At 44.4% G+C, this 19,218-nt stretch overlaps 3 protein-coding genes across 7 annotated transcripts in view; 2 read left to right on the forward strand and 1 right to left on the reverse strand.

The window, feature by feature from the left end:
- Positions 1 to 6,527, forward strand: part of adgrg3 (adhesion G protein-coupled receptor G3) — a 16,090-nt gene extending 9,563 nt beyond the window's left edge. For both annotated transcript variants that reach the window (XM_061245430.1, XM_061245431.1), the window contains 4 exons: positions 559 to 857; positions 1,233 to 1,335; positions 3,796 to 4,082; positions 5,537 to 6,527. In XM_061245430.1, coding sequence (XP_061101414.1) covers positions 559 to 857; positions 1,233 to 1,335; positions 3,796 to 4,082; positions 5,537 to 5,649 — 802 coding nt within the window. In that variant the 3' untranslated portion in view covers positions 5,650 to 6,527. The remainder of the gene's footprint in view (positions 1 to 558; positions 858 to 1,232; positions 1,336 to 3,795; positions 4,083 to 5,536) is intronic.
- A 284-nt stretch (positions 6,528 to 6,811) lies between these two features.
- zpd (zona pellucida glycoprotein d) lies at positions 6,812 to 12,497 on the reverse strand. 3 transcript variants are annotated; one of them, XM_061247130.1, is made up of 9 exons: positions 12,459 to 12,497; positions 11,902 to 11,953; positions 11,670 to 11,777; positions 11,363 to 11,571; positions 10,997 to 11,154; positions 10,676 to 10,918; positions 9,761 to 9,923; positions 8,699 to 8,804; positions 6,812 to 7,075 (listed from the first exon to the last, which is right to left on the reverse strand). In XM_061247130.1, the coding sequence occupies exons 1-9, from the start codon at positions 12,480 to 12,482 to the stop codon at positions 6,954 to 6,956; spliced, it is 1,185 nt and encodes a 394-aa protein (XP_061103114.1). In that variant the 5' UTR covers positions 12,483 to 12,497; the 3' UTR covers positions 6,812 to 6,953. The 3 variants fall into 3 exon arrangements, with proteins under 3 accessions (XP_061103114.1, XP_061103115.1, XP_061103113.1); XM_061247131.1 differs by lacking the exon at positions 12,459 to 12,497 and adding an exon at positions 12,098 to 12,293; XM_061247129.1 differs by lacking the exon at positions 12,459 to 12,497 and adding an exon at positions 12,043 to 12,096.
- Positions 12,436 to 17,934, forward strand: slc7a6os (solute carrier family 7 member 6 opposite strand). 2 transcript variants are annotated; one of them, XM_061247132.1, is made up of 6 exons: positions 12,436 to 12,735; positions 13,614 to 13,940; positions 14,052 to 14,108; positions 14,935 to 15,141; positions 16,399 to 16,534; positions 17,449 to 17,934. In XM_061247132.1, the coding sequence occupies exons 1-6, from the start codon at positions 12,538 to 12,540 to the stop codon at positions 17,571 to 17,573; spliced, it is 1,050 nt and encodes a 349-aa protein (XP_061103116.1). In that variant the 5' UTR covers positions 12,436 to 12,537; the 3' UTR covers positions 17,574 to 17,934. The 2 variants fall into 2 exon arrangements, with proteins under 2 accessions (XP_061103116.1, XP_061103117.1); XM_061247133.1 differs by lacking the exon at positions 14,052 to 14,108 and having other exon boundaries at positions 12,449 to 12,735.
- The last annotated feature ends 1,284 nt before the right edge of the window (positions 17,935 to 19,218 follow it).

A 19,218-nucleotide genomic window follows, 5' to 3' on the forward strand; every position in this document is an offset into this window, starting at 1 on the left:
CTTCCCTCCTCCCCCGTCAGGAGACCTGGCTGACCCCAGAGAGTGGGCCATTATTACCAGAGCACCATAAGGAGAGCCAGCAATTCAGACTTACTGACCTGCTATGAATCTGCTAAGAAGCTATGAATTGGGGGCGGCATTGGTTCAGGTGGTAAGAACAGTTAGTTCGATCCCCGCCCAGGGGTGTGACGAAGTGTCCCTGAGCAAGACACCTATCCCCTAAATGCTTCTGACGAGCTGGTTGATGCCTTCCATGGCAGCCAATCCAAGCCAAGCTGTTGGTGTGTGAGTGTGTGTGTGTGTGTGTGTGTGTGTGTGTGTGTGTGTATGAATGGGTGAATGAGAAGCATCAACTGTACAGCACTTTGGATAAAGGCACTATATAAATGCAACCGTTCACCATTTGAATTCCATCACCCCTGAGGTCACATTGTCAGAGCCTGCTGGACTGCTGAGATAATGTTGCACTTCGCAATCTCTCGATTGCCTAATGCGGACATCATTTGTGCTGACATGTATGATGTTTTTAGAGAACGTTTTTGTCTCTTTTTCGGCCAGAAACTTCAGGAAGGGGCGGTCCGACCAGTCGATGACCGTGCACTTAAACCTGACGGCGGCGCTCTTCTGCCTGCACCTGTTCTTCCTGCTGAGCGTGGCGTGGCCGTTACTGGGCCGGGACCCGGATAGGGGTGTGGGCCTGGTGGTCTGCCAGGCCCTGGGGCTGCTCCTGCACTACTCCCTCCTGGCCACCTTCACCTGGATGGCCCTCGAGGGTTTCCACCTGTACCTGCTGCTGGTCCGCGTCTTCAACATCTATGTCAGGAGATACCTGCTCAAGCTGGCTCTGGTGGGCTGGGGTGAGTACCTACATCAGGAGATACCTGCTCAGGCTGGCTCTGGTGGGCTGGGGTGAGTACCTACATCAGGAGATCAGTGTCAGAGGTCAGTGTGTGATATTTCGGTTGGAGAGAGTTTCACAAAACAAACCTAGGAAAAATCTGCATTCAGTTCAGTTGATGAGGACAGGGATGATGATGTTTACACACTTTAATTATTGTTTTCCCCCTGTTTCTCAGTATGATCCATTCCATTCCCCAACCTCATTTGCTCATTCCTAAAGTTAAAATGTACAAACATTGAAACGTTTACCTTCACCATACCTTGCTTTCCCCCTACAGGCTAATAGATTTGGCTCAGTGTGGCTAAGATTACACCCCCCCCCCCTTCTCCAGGTGTTCCCATGGTGACAGTGATTGCCTGTGCAGCCACAGCAAACTATGGCAAGTTCTGCCTTCAGAGGAAGAGGGAGGGCGTATTGCACACAGGAACAGAAATGTGAGTTTCCTTTCCGCTATTCCCTCCACAGAGAGAGCTGAGCACAGAGAAAGCATGACAGGGCCTGCAGAACTAAACTTATAGTGGGAGCAATAATTATTTGATCCCTTGCTGATTTTGTAGGTTTGCCCACTTACAAAGAATGGAACTGTGTAGAATTTTAATCATAGGTACATTTTAACATTGAGAGACAGAATATCACAAAATAATCCACAATAACAACGTCATATAAATTTAATAAATTTAATATCATATTTTCACATGAAATAAGTATTTGATCCATAGAACAATAGGACTTAATACTTGGTGGAGAAACCTTTGTTGGCAAGCACAGAGGTCAGACGTTTGTTGTAGTTTTTCACCAGGTTTGCACAGATCTTGGGAGGGATTTTGGTCCACTCCTCTTTGCAGATCCTCTCCAAATCCTTAAAGTTCCGAGGCTGTCGCTTGGCAACTCGAAGCTTCAGCTCCCTCCACAGATTTTCGATGGGATTTAGGTCTGGAGCCTGGCTAGGCCACTCCAGGACCTTAATATGCTTATTTTTGAGCCACTCCTTTGTTGCCTTGGCCGTATGTTTTGGGTCATTGTCATGTTGGAAGACCCATCCACGACCCATTTTCAGTGCTCTCACTGAGGGAAGGAGGTTGTCGCCCAAAATTTCCTGGTACATGGCCCCATTCATCCTCCCCTCGATACGGTGAAGTCGTCCTGTCCCCTTAGCTGAGAAACACCCCCAAAGCATAAGGTTTCCACCTCCATGCTTCACAGTGGGGATGGTGTTCTTGGGGTTGTACTCAGCATTTCTCTTCCTCCAAACACGGCGAGTCGAGTTGATGCCAAATAGCTCTATTTTGGTCTCATCTGACCACATCACCTCCTCCCAAGCCTCCTCTGGATCATCCAGGTGTTCTTTGGCAAACTTCAGACAGGCCTGCACATGTGCCTTCTTCAGCAGAGGATTTTAATCCTTCACAGTGTAGTGTGTTACTGATGGTTCTCTTCATGACTGTGGTCCCAACTGCCTTCAGGTCATTAACAAGCTCCTCCTGTGTAGTACTGGGCTGATCCCTGACCTTTCTCATGATCATTGATATCCCACGAGGCAAGATCTTGCGTGGAGCCCCAGACCGAGGGAGATTGGCGGTGACTTTGTGTTTCTTCCATTTTCTAATTATTGCTCCAACAGTTGTTAACTTCTCACCAAGCCGCTTGCTTATTTTCTTGTAGCCCATCCCAGCCTTGTGCAGGTCTACAATTTTGTCCCTGACGTCCTTAGACAGCGCCTTTGTCTTGGCCATGGTGGAAATGTTGGAATCTGACTGATTGTGTGGACAGGTGTCTTTTATACAGCTACATAACGACGTAACAAGTTGACACAGGTGTTTTGGGTAATGAGTTGAGATTAGGAGTGCTTCTTAATGGAAAACTAACTGGTCTGTGGGAGTCAGAATTATTGCTGATTGGTAGGGGATGAAATACTCATTTCATGCAAAAATATGATAATAAATTTATAAAATTTATATGATGTTGTTATTGTGGATTATTTTGTGATATTCTGTCTCTCAATGTTAAAATGTACCTATGATTAAAATTTTACACAGTTCCATTCTTTGTAAGTGGGCAAACCTACAAAATCAGCAAGGGATCAAATAATTATTGCTCCCACTGTACGTAGAGGGCATCATCTCACAACACAGAAATGGCATGGCCCTACAGTAGTTTAACAGAGAGAGAGAGAGCACGGTCTATAGAGAGAGGGGACACAGAAAGCATCCTTTACGGAAGTATTTTTTTCAGAGAACGTGTGACGCATTTACGTGCGATCCACTCCTCCCCATCTGCCACATGTGTAAGTGACATGGCTTCAAATGTGACGCTCGTAAGAGCAAGGACGTTCCATTTGCCTAATACTCGTTTCCTTGATTCCTCCATGCTTACGTCCTTTCCTCACTTCCTTTCCTTGCGTCCTCCAATGGGTGGAGCTAGGAGTGAGGAAAGGATGCGATGAAAGGAAGCAAGGAGCTGAAAAAATAAGCGATTGCAAAGAGCCCCTTGGGTGCATCCCAATACAATGAATCCTCATTGTATTGGGATCCTCGGAGCAGATGCAATTGCACTGGCGGGGCTTAGTAAATGGTAAATGGTTGGAATTTATATAGTGCCTTTATCCAAAGCACAGTACAATTGATGCTTCTTATTCACCCATTCATACACCAACGGCGATTGGCTGCCATGCAAGGCACCAACCAGCTTGTCAGGAGCATTTGGGGGTTAGGTGTCTTGCTCAGGGACACTTCGACACACCCAGGATGGAATCGAACTGGTAACCGTCCAACTGCCAGACAACTGCTCTTACCGCCTGAGCCAATGTCGCCCCAGTGTCCTAGCACTGCTGTGGTCATAAGATGAAGTGGTAATGTTGCCAGTAAATTATACCGTTTCTTCCGTCTCCTCTGCAGATGTTGGATAACAAAACCATATGTGAGCTACATCACAGTCACCGGTTACCTGGGGCTGGTCTTCCTCTTCGGTGCAGTCATGCTGTGCGTAATGGTGGCCAAGCTCCGGAAAGTGAGGACCAGGAGTGCCTGTCATCAGGAATATAAGAGGAGGCTGGGGAGGGACTGCTTGACCATCCTGGGGATGGGCTGTGTTCTGGGGGTCCCCTGGGGCCTGGCCTTCCTCACCTACGGGCCTCTGTCTCTTCCTGGCCTCTACCTCTTCACCATAGTCAACGGATTCCAAGGTTAGTAACTGCAGCATCACTTTACGGTTCAAAAGGTGCTGTAACTCCAACATGGATCACTAGACAATGAATGGATGCAAGTCACCCAGTAGGGATGTAAAGCTGATGGTCTGTAATTCAACCTCATTTTAATTTTGTTGTTAATTTCAAATCCATTGTGTGGGAGTATGGATATAGTTTATGGAACATAGCCTATGGGAGATTTTTTGGACCAGTGGCATCATTAAAACACCAAGTGAGGGAATATCTTTTGGAAGAAGGGGCATTGACGTTGTTCTAGCAGCTCACGTTGGCCCAACACCTTACTAAGATACTATGTTGGTTTCTCCCTTTAATTTGTCATCTGCCTATATATACAGTATATAGTGGGCTTAATAAATCTTGGGAGAAATACATTGTTTTTTCTCTGATTTGGCTCCACAAACAAACAATTCACTTAACATTTTCAGCTTTCACTTTTGTGAAGTCTCCTGCAGACAGTCACGTGCATGCAACAGTTTATTTTGGTAAGGCTATTGTTTGGCCTACTGTATGTCTCTGGCTGTGTTTTATTATTTCTCGGCCTTCCTTGACTTTCATTGGCATGACGCCGGTCTTCATATTGACAAATGCCAATAACCATACATGCAAAATAGCCAATAATAATCAAAAGCCAAGAAAAGAATCACGACTAGATACTGCTAGCAACCCTGATCCAGAGGCCACCCATAAGAAGCACCACAGTGAACAGCAGAATTTCCCAAAGCAGAACTGATATCTGAAGTGAGAATGCAGCTGACCACAGACCTAAAGGACATGTGAAATCTAGTTTGAATCTATAACTCACCATTAGTTTGTCATTTTGATAATGGTCACAGGGGTTCAGACTGAATTTGGAACATGTTCAGTTATCTTGGACATCATACTGTATGTGACTTCATGTGCTTAGTCTCATTTGTTTCCTTGTTTTTGAGGAGTGATTAATTCCACTTTCTGTGGTTGATGAGGCTTTGTCCTGCTGAAAGAAGCAGCTCAAGCTATAGTAGGTTGTGAAGCAGCTGGTAGCTGGTCGACCAGTGCAGAACAGCTCCACACTCAACATGGTTTGACCCAGCCCAAGCTAATGTTTGAAGTAGCTGGAACTGGCCATAGCTGGATTTGACAGCAGGGTGTAGTTACTCAGTTAAAAATATTAAGAGCAAAATGTACATGCACATCAGAATCACCTGAAACCGGACTGCTGGGTGGCTCATTTGGTTTTCATGCCTGGTCCTGAACAGCCGCAGTGTGTGCTGGGTCTTAATTGCTTAATGAATGCATTTGATTACACAGCTAAATTACTTAACCTGGTTTCTTGGGTCTGAATTGGTTGCTGCTATTAAGGCAAAAACACAAACCCGCAGACCCTATGGCTCCCCAGGAACAGTAGTGAAAACCACTGAACTAAACTATCCTCTTTGCACACTTTCCTGCAGGTGTCTTCATTTTCTTCTGGTTTCTGGCCCTCACCTGGCAGCCAAATAAGGACGAGGGTTCTGCAGGAAAGGACCCATCGACACAAAAGATGGAGACCAGCTTCAATAACTGATCAGCTCCTCCTTGGATTTCATTGTCATAATACACAGATGAACTTAATTGGTAACTTCTTGTGCCTTAACCCAACTTTTTGTGTCTTATCCCAACGTTCTTAAATCCTTCTGGAATCCACTTCCCATTTCATTTCATTTCAGTTTCTAAACTGAGACTTTTCCAAATAAACGATCATTAATCTTTGATCAGGGCGTGGCACGGTGGTACAGTGGATAGCACTGTTGACTCGCAGTAAAAAGGTCCAAATTCTGGACTGTGGAGTTTGCATGTTCGCTGCTTGTTTTAAGTTCCCCAGGTACCCCGGTTTCCTCCCACTGCCCAAAGACATGCAGGTTAGGTGAATTGGAGAGTCTAAATCTATCCTAGGTATGAGTGTGTGTGTCCAGAGTGTATTCCTGCCTCTCCCCCAATGCATACCGAGATTGGCTTCAGCACCCCCACCTGACCAGGAATAAGTGTGTTAAATAATGGATGGATAGATAATGGATCCATGGGATCGATAATTCCCAGGAATAAGCAAGTTAGATAATGGATGGATGCATAAACTTGGACTGACTTTCAGGTCAGAAGTCTAGGTACAGATCCAAAAACAAATGCCTTAGTCTCCTCATGCTCAGCTATAATTTCCCCTCTTAATAGCTCTTCCTTGCAAACCATCCATCTTTATGAGGTAAATCTTCTCTGATTGTCTGTGTACCTCTCATTAGTAAGAGTGTCTTCATCTTCTAACAGTTCTAAACTTCTAAAAGAATTGAAGGAAAGCTTTGTTGAGTGTGCATCCTGCACTTGGTTAGTAATTGCCTTAATGCACTATGTAAAAAAAAAATACTTGTACTACATACTAATAAAATATTTTTGTATGACATAGTGGATTTATCTTGGTGTTGAGTTTTTCTTTGATGTCTGCATATTCTAAAGTGCCCTTTAAAAATAGATTATATCACCCCAGACCTGGGATCAAAAACAATACGTAATTGTTTTGGATTCAAATTCTTTAAGGTGCTCGACTGTTCTTGCCTGGCTTCATAGGCTCCCAAACCGGACAAGCTCAGTAAAGCATAGAAAAGTATTTGAATTCAAAGCAATTACATATTTCACCCAGGTCTGCATCATTCACAGATTCACAGAAGTATAACTGAAAAGTCACAGTCAAGCTGAAGTTGTCAAGTAACTTATAATTTTACTGTAATTGCATTTACACATGGTGTTACCAGGTAGAGACAATCCATATTTACACTTTCCATCTTTTCCAGACAATTATCCAGACAATTACTGTCATATTTTACTGTCGAAAAACACAAGCTAATGACTTGAAAGCCGTGCCATTCGCTTGTTCACCTCCTTGATGAAGGCAATGAGTGCGAGCAGGAAGAAACCCATGATCCAGATTGCACCGACAGGAAGGACCAGCGTCAGCAATGTGTCTGAAAACAAGAGGAACCAGGTACTGCCAAACCGCCAGGCCAACAAAAGGACACATCTGCGCTAACACAGAATGGAAGATTTCAAAACAGCATCAGGGATTTTAATTGACCCTTTGAAGGGTGTGCTTATGGATTTTTTTCCCCCTAATTCTATGTCCGTGTTCTAGAACTCAATTGTTTTAGGTCATTGGTAGCGATTGTAGCATCAGCAATAGAATGTTCAGTTTAAGAACATTCTAATAGCATATTTGTGATCTTACACTTTAAAGGGTAATTGCACCCTAAATCAAACTCGTTTTTAGCTGTAAACATGTTTGTAAGCCTACTTTATCGTGAAATAGTTTAATCAATGGCATTATTTCTACATTTATGAAACATCATTCCATCTTAAACTGGTTGAAAAGTGTGTTCTGCTACATTAAAAGTTAGAAAAATGTGATTTGTAGTGTACTACGGCCCCATCCAAATTGTAACATATACATAGAGTCAATCAGATAACCAGTTGGAAAATTGTTGACGGCCACAAATTTGTACGTTTAATTTAAAGGTGAGATTTTAGTGTTAAAAAATTGTTACAAGACCATTGTAAATCCCTTCCCATCATTGAAAAAGGCTCACTGACATGTTGATTCACCCTCTGCCTGTGTTTATAGTCCATAAATTTGGGATTCAAAATATACAGTTGGCAGCGGAACACTGTGCACCAAAACACTGTATAACTGTACAATAATTCAAGCTCATTGGTTGAAAATTGGTTCTAATTGCCATAGCCAATGGCGTATCAACCTCAGCGCATTTACAGAGAAGGGGGAGGTATAAACAGTGTTGTGGTTTGAAGGTGTTCATTGCTGCTATTCCTCTCTGGACCACTAGAAGTCCAAAATTACCAATTGCAAATGAGATTGGACACACCTACTCCCCAGAATGCATTTTTTCTAGATTCTGTAGAAGGCAGAGCCAGGCTGAAACGGCAAGTGCAATTCATTATTACATTATTGGCATTTGGCAGACGCTCTTATCCAGAGTGACATATAATTGATTAGACTAAGCAGGAGACAATCCTCCCCTGGAGCAATGCAGGGTTAAGGGCCTTGCTCAAGGGCCCAACGGCTGTGGGGATCTTATTGTGGCCACACCAGGATTAGAACCACCAACCTTGTGTGTCCCAGTCATTTACCTTAACCACTACGCTACAGGCCGCCCCCAATTCCTCTTTAAAGGGTAAAGACGCCCCTAACAGTGCTAGTCCAAACTAATCGCCATGGCTGCTCCAATGGAAGATAAAGCTATTATACAAACAACACAAGTGCTGTAGTAGGTGCAAAAATGAGAAAAGTGTTTTATATAGCAACTGAATTTGAAGCAAGAGTTTGATGTAGTGTAAGCACTGTTGTCCAATCTGAAAAAAAAAAAAACAATTGGCAGAATTCAGGATTTGTTGAACAAAGAAACAAACGGATGTGACTATGAAGAGGAACTTCAAAATGGGGTGGCAAGCTGGCAATGTTACAAATTGGTGCAATGCATTTGGTTGGGGGGGGGGGGGGTAAATAATTGGGAATGTATTGTTCTTTTCAACCATCTTAATAAAAAAATAATAATAATAAAAAAAAACACACTTACTGGACTCTTTTTTTTCTGGAGCTGCGAGTCTGATCGGCCCATAGGTCAGCACCCCCTCCTGGGAGCCTCCGGGCACTACCTCCCGTTTAGCTATGGTTCTGCACTCCTGCATGGCCAAGAGAAGGAGACACTGAACACTCCCTTGCTGAATTTCCTCATTTAGCACATGACAATAAAATGGAAGGAGAAAAGCTTGAGACATGGTATGGGTTCTATTCTACTGCCAACGCATTCCCTTCCCTTGCAGGACTAAATTTGTGACGTGCAACAAGCAAACTTAACAGGAGCTCCGACTGACGATGAACAAACAACAAAATGGAACTGAACGTGACCGATATAGGAAGTGCTACCCTATGGTAGCCCTGCTAACCACCAGAGCACATTCTTAGTTATGATAAAAAACACACCAGCCAGTCTTATGGAACACCAAACCCAACCCAAAAAAAACATGTAGGCTAAAGTATCTGTTCAATACTCCATTTTTAATCCCCCTCCCCTGACATCCCTCAACATGCGCAAATTAATTATTCACAAACCTCCCAAACTCATCCTACAAAAACACCTCTCCATGAAAGTGCACTGATTCGCTCCTCTCTTCCACACTCATGGATCATTGCATTATGGGATTTCTCTTCTCACTGGAAGCTGGCATTTTATACCCTAGGTGGGAGGTAGGAAAAGTTGTTCTCTCCCCTTTCATAATTCAGAACCAAGCCCCACTTGGTGTGGCCTCTGTATTTCACCCTGGCATATTGGGGATTCTCCCATTGAAGCAAGGGCAGGTTGTGTCAGGAAGAAAGCATATAATTTGGATTTTAATCTATCTGTTGATTCTCGAAAGCAAAGCAGGAATACTGAGTTAGCTGGATAACTGCACCAAAAACCGGAACAGCTCTTTTTAATTCAGTCCATGTTCCAGATTTGTGAGGGTTCGGAATTTCACTCAGTGCAGTTATCCAGCTCAGTAATCCTGCTTCATGATACAGGCCCCTGCACAGCGACGCAGGCCTGTAGCTGGATGCATACTCATATTTGGGGAGGGAGGGCATGGGCTGAACTTACGGGAACACAGAGTTTGCCCTCCTCAGGGGGGCAGAGCCGCACAGTGCAGTGTAGGTAGAGGTCATGTGGTGGAGAGACGAAGCGGAACATGTCAAAACTGTACCGAACCCCCTTCACAGGATCGCTGATGTCCAGGAATTGGACAGTGTCGTCTTCGACACACCTGCAACCGACATGACAATGCAACGGAGGCCCTCGAATTTGCATCTAGTCTGCCTGTGACCATTGCTAAAGTTGTTCAACAGCAGGTGACATTGAAGTAACTACAACAGATGCAAGTATGATAGCTGGACAGTCACACTACTGACAAATTACAGATTTGTCATGATGATCCCTTCCTGGCTCAAGTGAAGACATATTTGCAATGATCAGACAACCTGGTCACATGTCACATGAAGCGTAAAGTTGGGGGGACCAATGATTAGTTAGTTATGGCCTCTTCATTCTCTTGAGACAGGGGGTCCATAAGATCAGCATGCCAAAAAGGTAACAAATGGTCATGAAGAGATTTTTTTTTGGTCAAGGGCTAAATCATAGTATCTTACAACACGCACTAAACCCAGAATCCTTAGTGGCTGAATCACAATATTTTACAGCACAAGCCAAACCCAGAATCCTTAGCGGCTAAATCATAGTATCTTACAACATGCACTAAACCCAGAATCATTAGTGGCTAAATCACAGTATCCTACTGCACAAGCCAAACCCAGAATCCTTAGAGGCCAAATCACAGTATGTGACAGCACAAGCTAAACAGAGAATCCTTAGTGGATAAATGACAGTATTTTACAGCACAAGCAAAACCCATCATCCTTAGTGGCTAAATCACAGTATCCTTCTGCACAAGCCAAACCCAGAATTGATAGGAGCTAAATCACAGTATTTTGCAGCGCAAGCAAAACCCAGAATCCCTACCCATTGCGCATCAGCAGGTGAAAAGAGCCATCTGTCTGGGTGGGATTCTGGACCTGAGTCGCCCAGCATTCGTTGACGCCAATGTGGAAGAAGTCCTCCGGATCCGTGACCTTGATCTCCACATACACCTTGTCTCGGAGCTGGACGACCGGGGATAGCGCAAAGGCCTCCGTGTATGTCTCGTTCTTGTACAGGACCATCACCACGGTTGCGTCCAGCTCATGCACCCTCATCATGGCCTCACTGCGCGGTGGAAAGAGAGTTCTCTTTAGTGAGTCCATACCACCAGTTTTGAGGGCAAAGGCACAAAACCAGTCTTACCCTGAGGCAGGGATGATGGGAAACGGCAGACTGACACGTCGGAAGTAAGGGTAGATACATTTGTATTCTATCCTGATGGTAGGATCCCTCATGATGTACCCCTCTACCACGGGATCAGACATCAACGTCAGAGCATACTCAACATGAGTGATGTTTTTCTGGGTGTCGGGAGGATAAAGGTCATTCATTACATTTTTACACCAACCTGCATTTTATGTAATAACTGTCCAATAACCCTGGAATTATCTCAAACCCCTGGCCAGTGACTTAGTTCTAAAATACACTAAGTCGCTTATCTAGCCTCATCTTTGAAGAGGTAGTGTCAGTTATGCACAGCATGGCAACCAAGGTGAGGTGCATACTAACCGTAAGAGGCTTTCCGCCGCAATAAGCATATTGCTCCTTGGACGTGCGCACAATATAGTAAGGGACACCACCGATGGTCTCGTGACGTGCGCGGCAGGTCTTGTTTTCAAGATGCAGGGACTCCAACTTTACTTTATGATAATCGAAGAAATCCTCGATTACCATAATGGTGATGTAATCTTTGCTGCACAGCACCTGGAATGTTGCAACTTCAACAAAAAGGGCAACATTATAATGGGGGTCTTTCGAAATAAGGTTAGAGACGTACGCAGTACACTTCAAACGATTTGTCAAATACCACATTTACCTTTCTCACACAAATCGCCGTAGTACTCGGCGACACACCTGCATGTGCGATTGCCAGCGGACAGCCGACACCTGTCCGGGTCGGTACACTGAGTAACATTGCAAACTCCTAAAATAAAACGCATTTTTTCAATTTAGTACAAACGAACGAGAATCACACAAATAACCTAAGTGCAATCTCAGAGAAAATTACAACAACAAAAAAAGTTAGAAGAACACAATCACATACTTACCCTGAGCGATTTCACTAGCACATAAAATGCCAAGTAACAGGACCAAGCACACCTAGAAATATAAAAGAAAACACCACCAAATTGTATGCCATCATTACGATGAAGTTATTTTACCTTACCTATAGAGAACCTTACACTAACCTTTAAAAATAACAATGAGAAAATCATTAGGAAACCAGACACTTTCCACACACACCTTAGAGATTTGGGAAACCATTTTACCCCCGAATTTATTTAAATTTACTACCGAATTTCCTGGTAATATTTATTTCTGTTGTAATATTTCTATCGTTATTTTATTTTAGCTAATTTGTATTCTTCAAATAGCAACAAGTTCCAAGTATAGTAGGACAAGTAATTAGATGAGATACTCGGTAAAATAGGTGTGCGTCTGTGGATTAATTTGCATGAAAAACAGCTGTTCGATTTAAATTAAGACAACATGTTTTCATTAGCAGCGTGAGCGCACTCTGTCTAGACCAATGGGTTTACAGAATATTGCAATTAATCCAATCAGAGAGGAAGGCGCGTTGCCTCTGGTGAGAAACTTCTTGCACCTCGTTGTGAAGCACCGCCTCCATCTGGAATAGTTAGCTGCCTGGCGAGTGGCTACAACAAGGCAAAATAGAAAGAAGCATGGAGCCGAGTCCCACTATTCTCCGTGTGAAAAGGAAGCGGGGTACGGACCCCGCCGATGCTCTCTTGCTGGCATGTAAGCGCATCCGACCGGAACCGACAGTAGGCCTACAACCCGCTGGGGATCCTGTGCCAGAACCAGGTGAAGGGGAGATCGAGAATTCCGTCTTCAAACTGGTCGCCACTGTAGCATCGCAGGTAAGGGCCACGGTCAGGCCTCGGTCTTGCCTGGGCGTTGATGTCGTCATTGGCAGCGTTATATTCATTGAAGAAATAGCTAGCTAGAATTTTCAAACGGACGTTTGTATACCTCGAGGGCTAGCTAGCTATTGGCAGTCGTTTATAGCAGTTTCTGAACGAGTAAGTTAACATTAACTAGCTAACATTAACTGCACATTACCGTTAAGATCTAACGTTAGAGAGAAACGCAATTTTAATTCGCTAGCCAGCTAACAGTTAGCAAGCTTGCTATTGTATTTGTTTACACAATAACACTGGTTATGGAGATAATTGGCAGCATAGCAAGTTATTTAACGAAGGGACAGTGTATTCTTTTCAATGGTGTTTTATTTTCACTCGCGATTATAACTCGTAGAAAACAGCACTAAAGCGCGTTCAGTGACGTGAATGGTACTGTAGCTTTCGTGTTAGCTAGCCAAGTTACGTTAACATGGTCGTCTGGTTTAAACCCCTTTATTAAATGTCAACCTTAGTTTATTTCCCCAGCTGGACGTTAAATTGGTTAACAGAGCATTAGATGTCCTACGGTTTGACACTTTTTGTTTGCGTAATGTAGATATAATACGCTGATGTAACGTTACTGTAAGATGGCCTGCCAAATGATGGTCGATAACTTAATGCAATAAATATCAACACTATGGCCAGGAAGCTGTTAACTGATTTAGGGGGTAGCTGCTGAAGCCAGAATAAAATATTTTTAGCAGTGCTTTCTGTTTAAAGAATTGCACACATTTCAAGTTAATAATAATGTAAACAATTCTGATTTGGTGCTCTCCAGTCGTCTGTTTACGCTCTCGTTTCGCTCCTCTCTCTTGCTCCTCTCTCTTTCCACATAGGATGCACCGGTGCAGGCACACGTCCGAGAGGCTCTGGCTCGCCCTCGAGTGGCTCACGCCCTGCGCCCGTCCTCCGGGAGCACCCAGAGGATTGTGGGGGATCTGCGGAGCGCCAAGTGGGCCACCAGGCGGGAGGAACGTTACCGCGTCCTGTCTACCCACCGGGCGGGGCTTCCTGGTGATCGAGTTCCCCCAGTGGGGCGGGAGATGGGAGACGGGGCCGAGGAGCCGACGGACAGACGGAGGGACACCGCGGCCCACTGGAGCCGCTGTGACGTGCAGGTGTTTGACATCGTGCAGGAAGAGGAGGAGAAAGCCCCCACCCAGGTAAATCGACTCCAGTGGGGTGTTTGACAAAGCAGGATTACGGAGATGGCTGGATATCTGTCCTGAGTAAAAAAAACCCGGAACAGCTTTTTACTTCAGTTCATGTTCCAGATTTGGGTCCGTAACTCCGTAATCCTTCCTGAAATACCCCCCAGAAACTGGAAACAGGTATTTTGGAGTCCTGCCTTGTGAAGTTTTCGATTCTTTTAAGTTTGCCACATTCCAGCACTATGTCTTTCTGTCTGCTGACATCTGATCATCTCTTGGAACAGGGTGCGTTAAATCTCACCCTCAAATTCAAATCCAGCTCATGATTTCTTTCCTCCCGGGCAATTGACTGAACAATTAGTGTTGCTGATTGGCCAGACTGTCTCACACCTGACTCCCAGGTAAAGGGAGAGTGGAAAAACCAGCAGGTCTAGGCCCTTGAGGACCATGATTTGATGAGCCCTGTCTGAGAATCGCTGATCTCGGCTCAGTTGAGGCACAGGGTGTGGTGTTGGTGTGTAGGGCAGTGTGTTGTTGCCTGCTGTAGGTTTGTGTTATGCTATTGCAATGGGAACTGGGTGCACTCGCCAGGCCATTAGCCCTTCTTTACAAGAGAAGCACAGATTCTCTCTACGTCACCTACAGCTTACTCGATGTATCGCTGTGGAGCTGTAAAAAACAAACCTGATTCCATTTTCTTTTGGGAGCCGATTTCTTTTCCCCCCAGAGGGAAGTGCACAGGAATACAATCAGCTGCAGTTCCTTCTACAGTAACTTCTAGCTTATGAACAGCATGTTACAACTGGTGACGCTGGCTGGTTTTTCTTTATTTATACATCAGCATTTTTTTTTACTGTCATTCTCAACTATGGAATACTTTTGCACAGACAATTGTGACAGACTTTCAAAAGTGAGTGATAACTGCATTGTGATATGTCTTGGAAGGAAGCCCTTGTTTTATGATTCTAGGATCAGATTTTTCAGTTTTTCTGTTTTTGTTGCTCAGCTGGTGACCTCTGACCCGGAAACGATCCTGTGTAACTCTGTGAAGATGATCAGAGAGAGGCTGAGCGTGTCGGGGGACGGCGTGGGATCCGAGCACCGGGAGAAAGAGGAGGACTATGTGTACGACCTCTACTACCAGGAGACGCTCACCCCGGGCTGGATCCAGGACATCCTGTCCGTCAGACCCTACCTGCAGGAGAACGAGCTGGTGAGTGCAGCACCGCTGATGCAGGAAAGTAAAACTGCCCAAGAGCTTTGAGGCCTGCTGGGTGGCTTCTGTTGAGGCTCTGTTACTAGGAGCCTGAAGTGGCTGCTTCTGGTTTGGTTCTGTGTTAAGAGACGAGCTGAAATCAAAATGAACTTATTAGGCAAGTCTCCATATCTATATGAACACGTCTTGAGGTATATATTCCAAAGATTGGGTCAAATTGTATTTTTTTTTTTTTAAATTTATTATTTTTTTAATCCACTTCCTGAAAAACAAGAGTTTTACATCAACACATCCTCATTTCAAGTCAGCCAAATCAATTCCCCCTACAGATCTGTTCCACTCGTGTACACGTCATATGGCATAAGCTAGTGCTGCTCTAACTTGTTTCAGCTCGCCTTTAAGCGTGTGCTTATGGTGTGTTTCTGTGATTATACAAATTGGAGGTTGCATAAATTGACATGAGCACAATTCATTATTAATGGTTAATAGAGGTCATTATTGGAGAATGAAGGTGTTTAAGCCTTTGGAGAGTAGATCAAAAAATATATATATACAAATAACTGTGTTCTAGAACTCCATTGCCTTCTGTTTACCAACAGTGATGGTTACACCATTAAAATGTTCAGTTAAGAACATTTTATTCCCATATCTGCAATCTTGCACCTTAAAGGGCTAAAGTCATCTTTGCCTTGAAATTGTTCTCTGGCTGTGTGCAGCATACGTAGAGCAGCATCGGTACAGCTCTCCCTTTCTCCCACACTTCAACACGGGTCTGCAGGCCTGGTCATGGAGAGTTGTAGGGTCAGCCGGGGTTTTTTGTTGACCGGTAACAAATTAAGACCCAATAAAGCAGGCGAGGGAAGCTGACTCATTACCATTTTAATTGACAAATACTGAGTGAACAGAAATCCACACACCCAGGACCCGCAGAGAAGACTCTCTTCAGGCATAGAGCGTTTCTTTTGCAGAGCATGAACATTTTACCTACCGGAGTGGCTTGTAGATGAAAAGAAAAAAAAAGAAAAAGTGCCAAGTGCTAGAATATCAAATCAGAAAGTCAAAAATGTACCAGCATATGGCTGCCAGCTGGTTTTAATATCATACCCTGGTTTTTGGAAAGGGAAAATGTTTGACTACTGATCACCACTGCTGCAAATGTGGTAGGAGTGTAGCCTGGGGGACCTTTAGACCCATCAGGTGTGTGATGATTCCGACCTATGAGGTGAGCTCACCTGGGCGGTGTCGTGGTTTCAGGTTCCAGAGGAGGACCCGGGGCAGGTGGAGATCTACGAGGATGAGGATGATGAGAACGAGGAAGGGAACTGGAGGAATGACTACCCTGACGAGGAGAGCAGCGAGGGCGGCAGCGACTTTGAGGAGCGCTGCACGGGTACGCACTCGTCCCTGACCGGGCGGGGTAACCCGGGGTGCTGCAGCCAGTCAGGCTGCGTCCCTTTCGGCTGCGTGATCAGAGGAAGTGTGTGCCTGCGCAGTCACGCTTGTGTTAATGTTGGTCTTCCTGCTATGGGGGACGATGGGGTGTTTTTGTATCGGTTGCAGGCTCAACCTCAGTGCCCCGCTCTGCCTCAATGTCATTGAGACAAGGTCAGCCTAACCAAGGACTACAGCTGAAGTATCAAAAGACACTTTATTCTCTGCTCTACTCAGTACAAAAATTTAATTTTGAAGGTGAAAATTAGGAAAACTATCCTCACCTCAGACTAGTGCGACTGGCTACATGTAAACAGGAAGTTGACCTTAGAACACAGAGTCACACAAAATGGCAATTACATTTTTGAGGTAGCGATTTTTTATTTATTTTTTTTTTTTTTTGGAGAAAAAATCGAGAATTGACCAAACTCCCCCCTACTCTTGAGATGCTTTACCTTAATTCACCTTCAGTAAATATTCAGCTGTATAAAGTCAGTTATGTTTAGAATGTGAGCTGTGTAGCAAAAACAACAGTGTCGGCAAATTGCTTGGTCTAACTGAATGCAGCCCTCCAGTTGACAAAACAAAGTTTTCCTTATTCCTGGAAGACTTGTGGTTTTGTGCCTCAACCTTGACTCCAATTCACATTTTAAGCATTACAGAATTGGGGAATGTAAATAAAACGGGAGTTCTGCGTGCTGTGGTGAAAGTTTATTCCGCTGGTGTGTGTGTGAGTGTGTGGCTAATTCCCTAATGGGCCCAATTAACCCGGTCGCGAGATATTAAGCATATAGACTCTGGCCTGCAAATGTTCTTGTTTCCGTTCCACACCAAAGTCTCCTCCCCTGACCCCTGAGGGGATTTGCTTCGCAGGGTTCGGGGAGGCCGAAGCGGGGGCGGGGAGGACGTGGGAGAGGTACCAGAGGGAAGCCCTGCGTGAGTACGGCTACGAGAATGAGGATGAGGATGAGGACTCTGGGGGCTCCGACCTGGACTGACGGGCCGCGGACCGACGGCGGCCACCTCCTGCCTCCGTGTGTGTGTGTGTGTGTGTGTGTGCGCGCGCGCGCTTGGAGCGAGGTCATTTTACAGTGTGTGTCGACTGTGTGTGTGTGTGTGTATCCTAAGTGTTCCGTGACTTTGTGTGGAGTGAGTTGGACTTGGTGTGCGTATGTGTAGTAGTCGAATCGTTCGGTGTGTGTGTGCGTCTCGTGTCGAATGCAAAAGTAAAGCTAGATTGCCTGGGAAGTGCTCTGATTGGCTGTGTGGTGGATGATGGCATTAACGGTGAGGGGTTAAAAAAAAACTGTAAATATATATATGTGTACATACAGCTTTCAATTAAAAGTGTACTCAGCAGCTGATTTTTTTGTTCTCATTGTTTGGTATCAGGAACTATAAAGCAGTAATAGGATTAGAGTTCATTTTATTTGAGTCTAGAAATGCTGCATTTTAAGGGTAGGCCACCATGGGGAATCCCCAGGCCTCTTTGAAGCGCGCCTCCCACGTGCTTGCTCTTCTAGGTCATGTCTCCTGTCTGATCTGACCCCTGATAGTGGAAATAGCGCCCCCCTGTGGTCAGGACGGCAGAAGTCCAGCCCATCTACATTTCTGGACTTCTTTTGGGATAGACTATATGTATAGCTGTGCAAAAATTTTTAGGTTTGCTGCATTTTATTTATGTAATGGTACCAATTAATTTCAATAACTAAATGCAGTATAATAATAATAATAATAATAATAATAAAATAGTTAATAGTTACCAAAATTAATAATGGTAGTAATAAATTATAATAGAAATCAAAATGGTAAAGAAAATATTAACTACTCGCATTGATAATAATAATGGTTAGTTTACATGAGCTGTGCATTTAGAATAATGTGATGGTGAAAATGTACAATAATTGGGATGCACTTGATTGACACAACGGAGCACCACATTCTACATTTTGCCAGTAGAGGGCTCGCCTTCCCTTCGATCTCGTTCATGTGGTTAAAAGGCAGCGTGACAATGTTTATACACGTGACCGCAAGGGGAACGCCATTGACGCTTTTCATGCCCACTGAGCTGGTTTCCGAACTGCATTGGGCTACGTGTTGAAAGAAAGGTGGTAACTCCCCGGTGGGAACCCCCGGACTGAACAGGAAATAGTTCAGAACTTCTCTGAAGATCCCCCTCGCTGGCCAACTGCCATTTAAAATGGCAACGCAAAATCTGGAAAAAGAGGTTGGGTGTGCTGAAGCCATTGATTGATTGTTCCTTGCTCTGACTACATACAGGGCGATTTTAGGCCAATTGAGGTCTTCAGGGCTACTCAATCAAGAAGCAGTGTACATGCATGACATTTACATAATAAAGATTGTAATACTGTGCAAAAATCTGTTTTAATCGCTGCAGAACCAAAACATGGCTAAAGTAAAAAAGGAATGAATATTCTTCCCCTCGGCTCCCAGTAATTAATTAGACATTAATGTACAAACGCTATCATAAACCAAACTGGCCCGTGGTCAAGAAGTCCCCTTCAGCAATGCGTAAATGTATAGCTCATGAATAATTAGGACAAAGGTCATGAAAATTAACTGGATGCACTGGACCGCATTAAGGACATTTCATTTAGCATCTTAAGTCCATGCAGACACATG

This window comes from Conger conger, chromosome 6 (genome assembly GCF_963514075.1).
Source record: "Conger conger chromosome 6, fConCon1.1, whole genome shotgun sequence".
NCBI classification, from domain to species: Eukaryota; Metazoa; Chordata; class Actinopteri; order Anguilliformes; family Congridae; genus Conger; species Conger conger.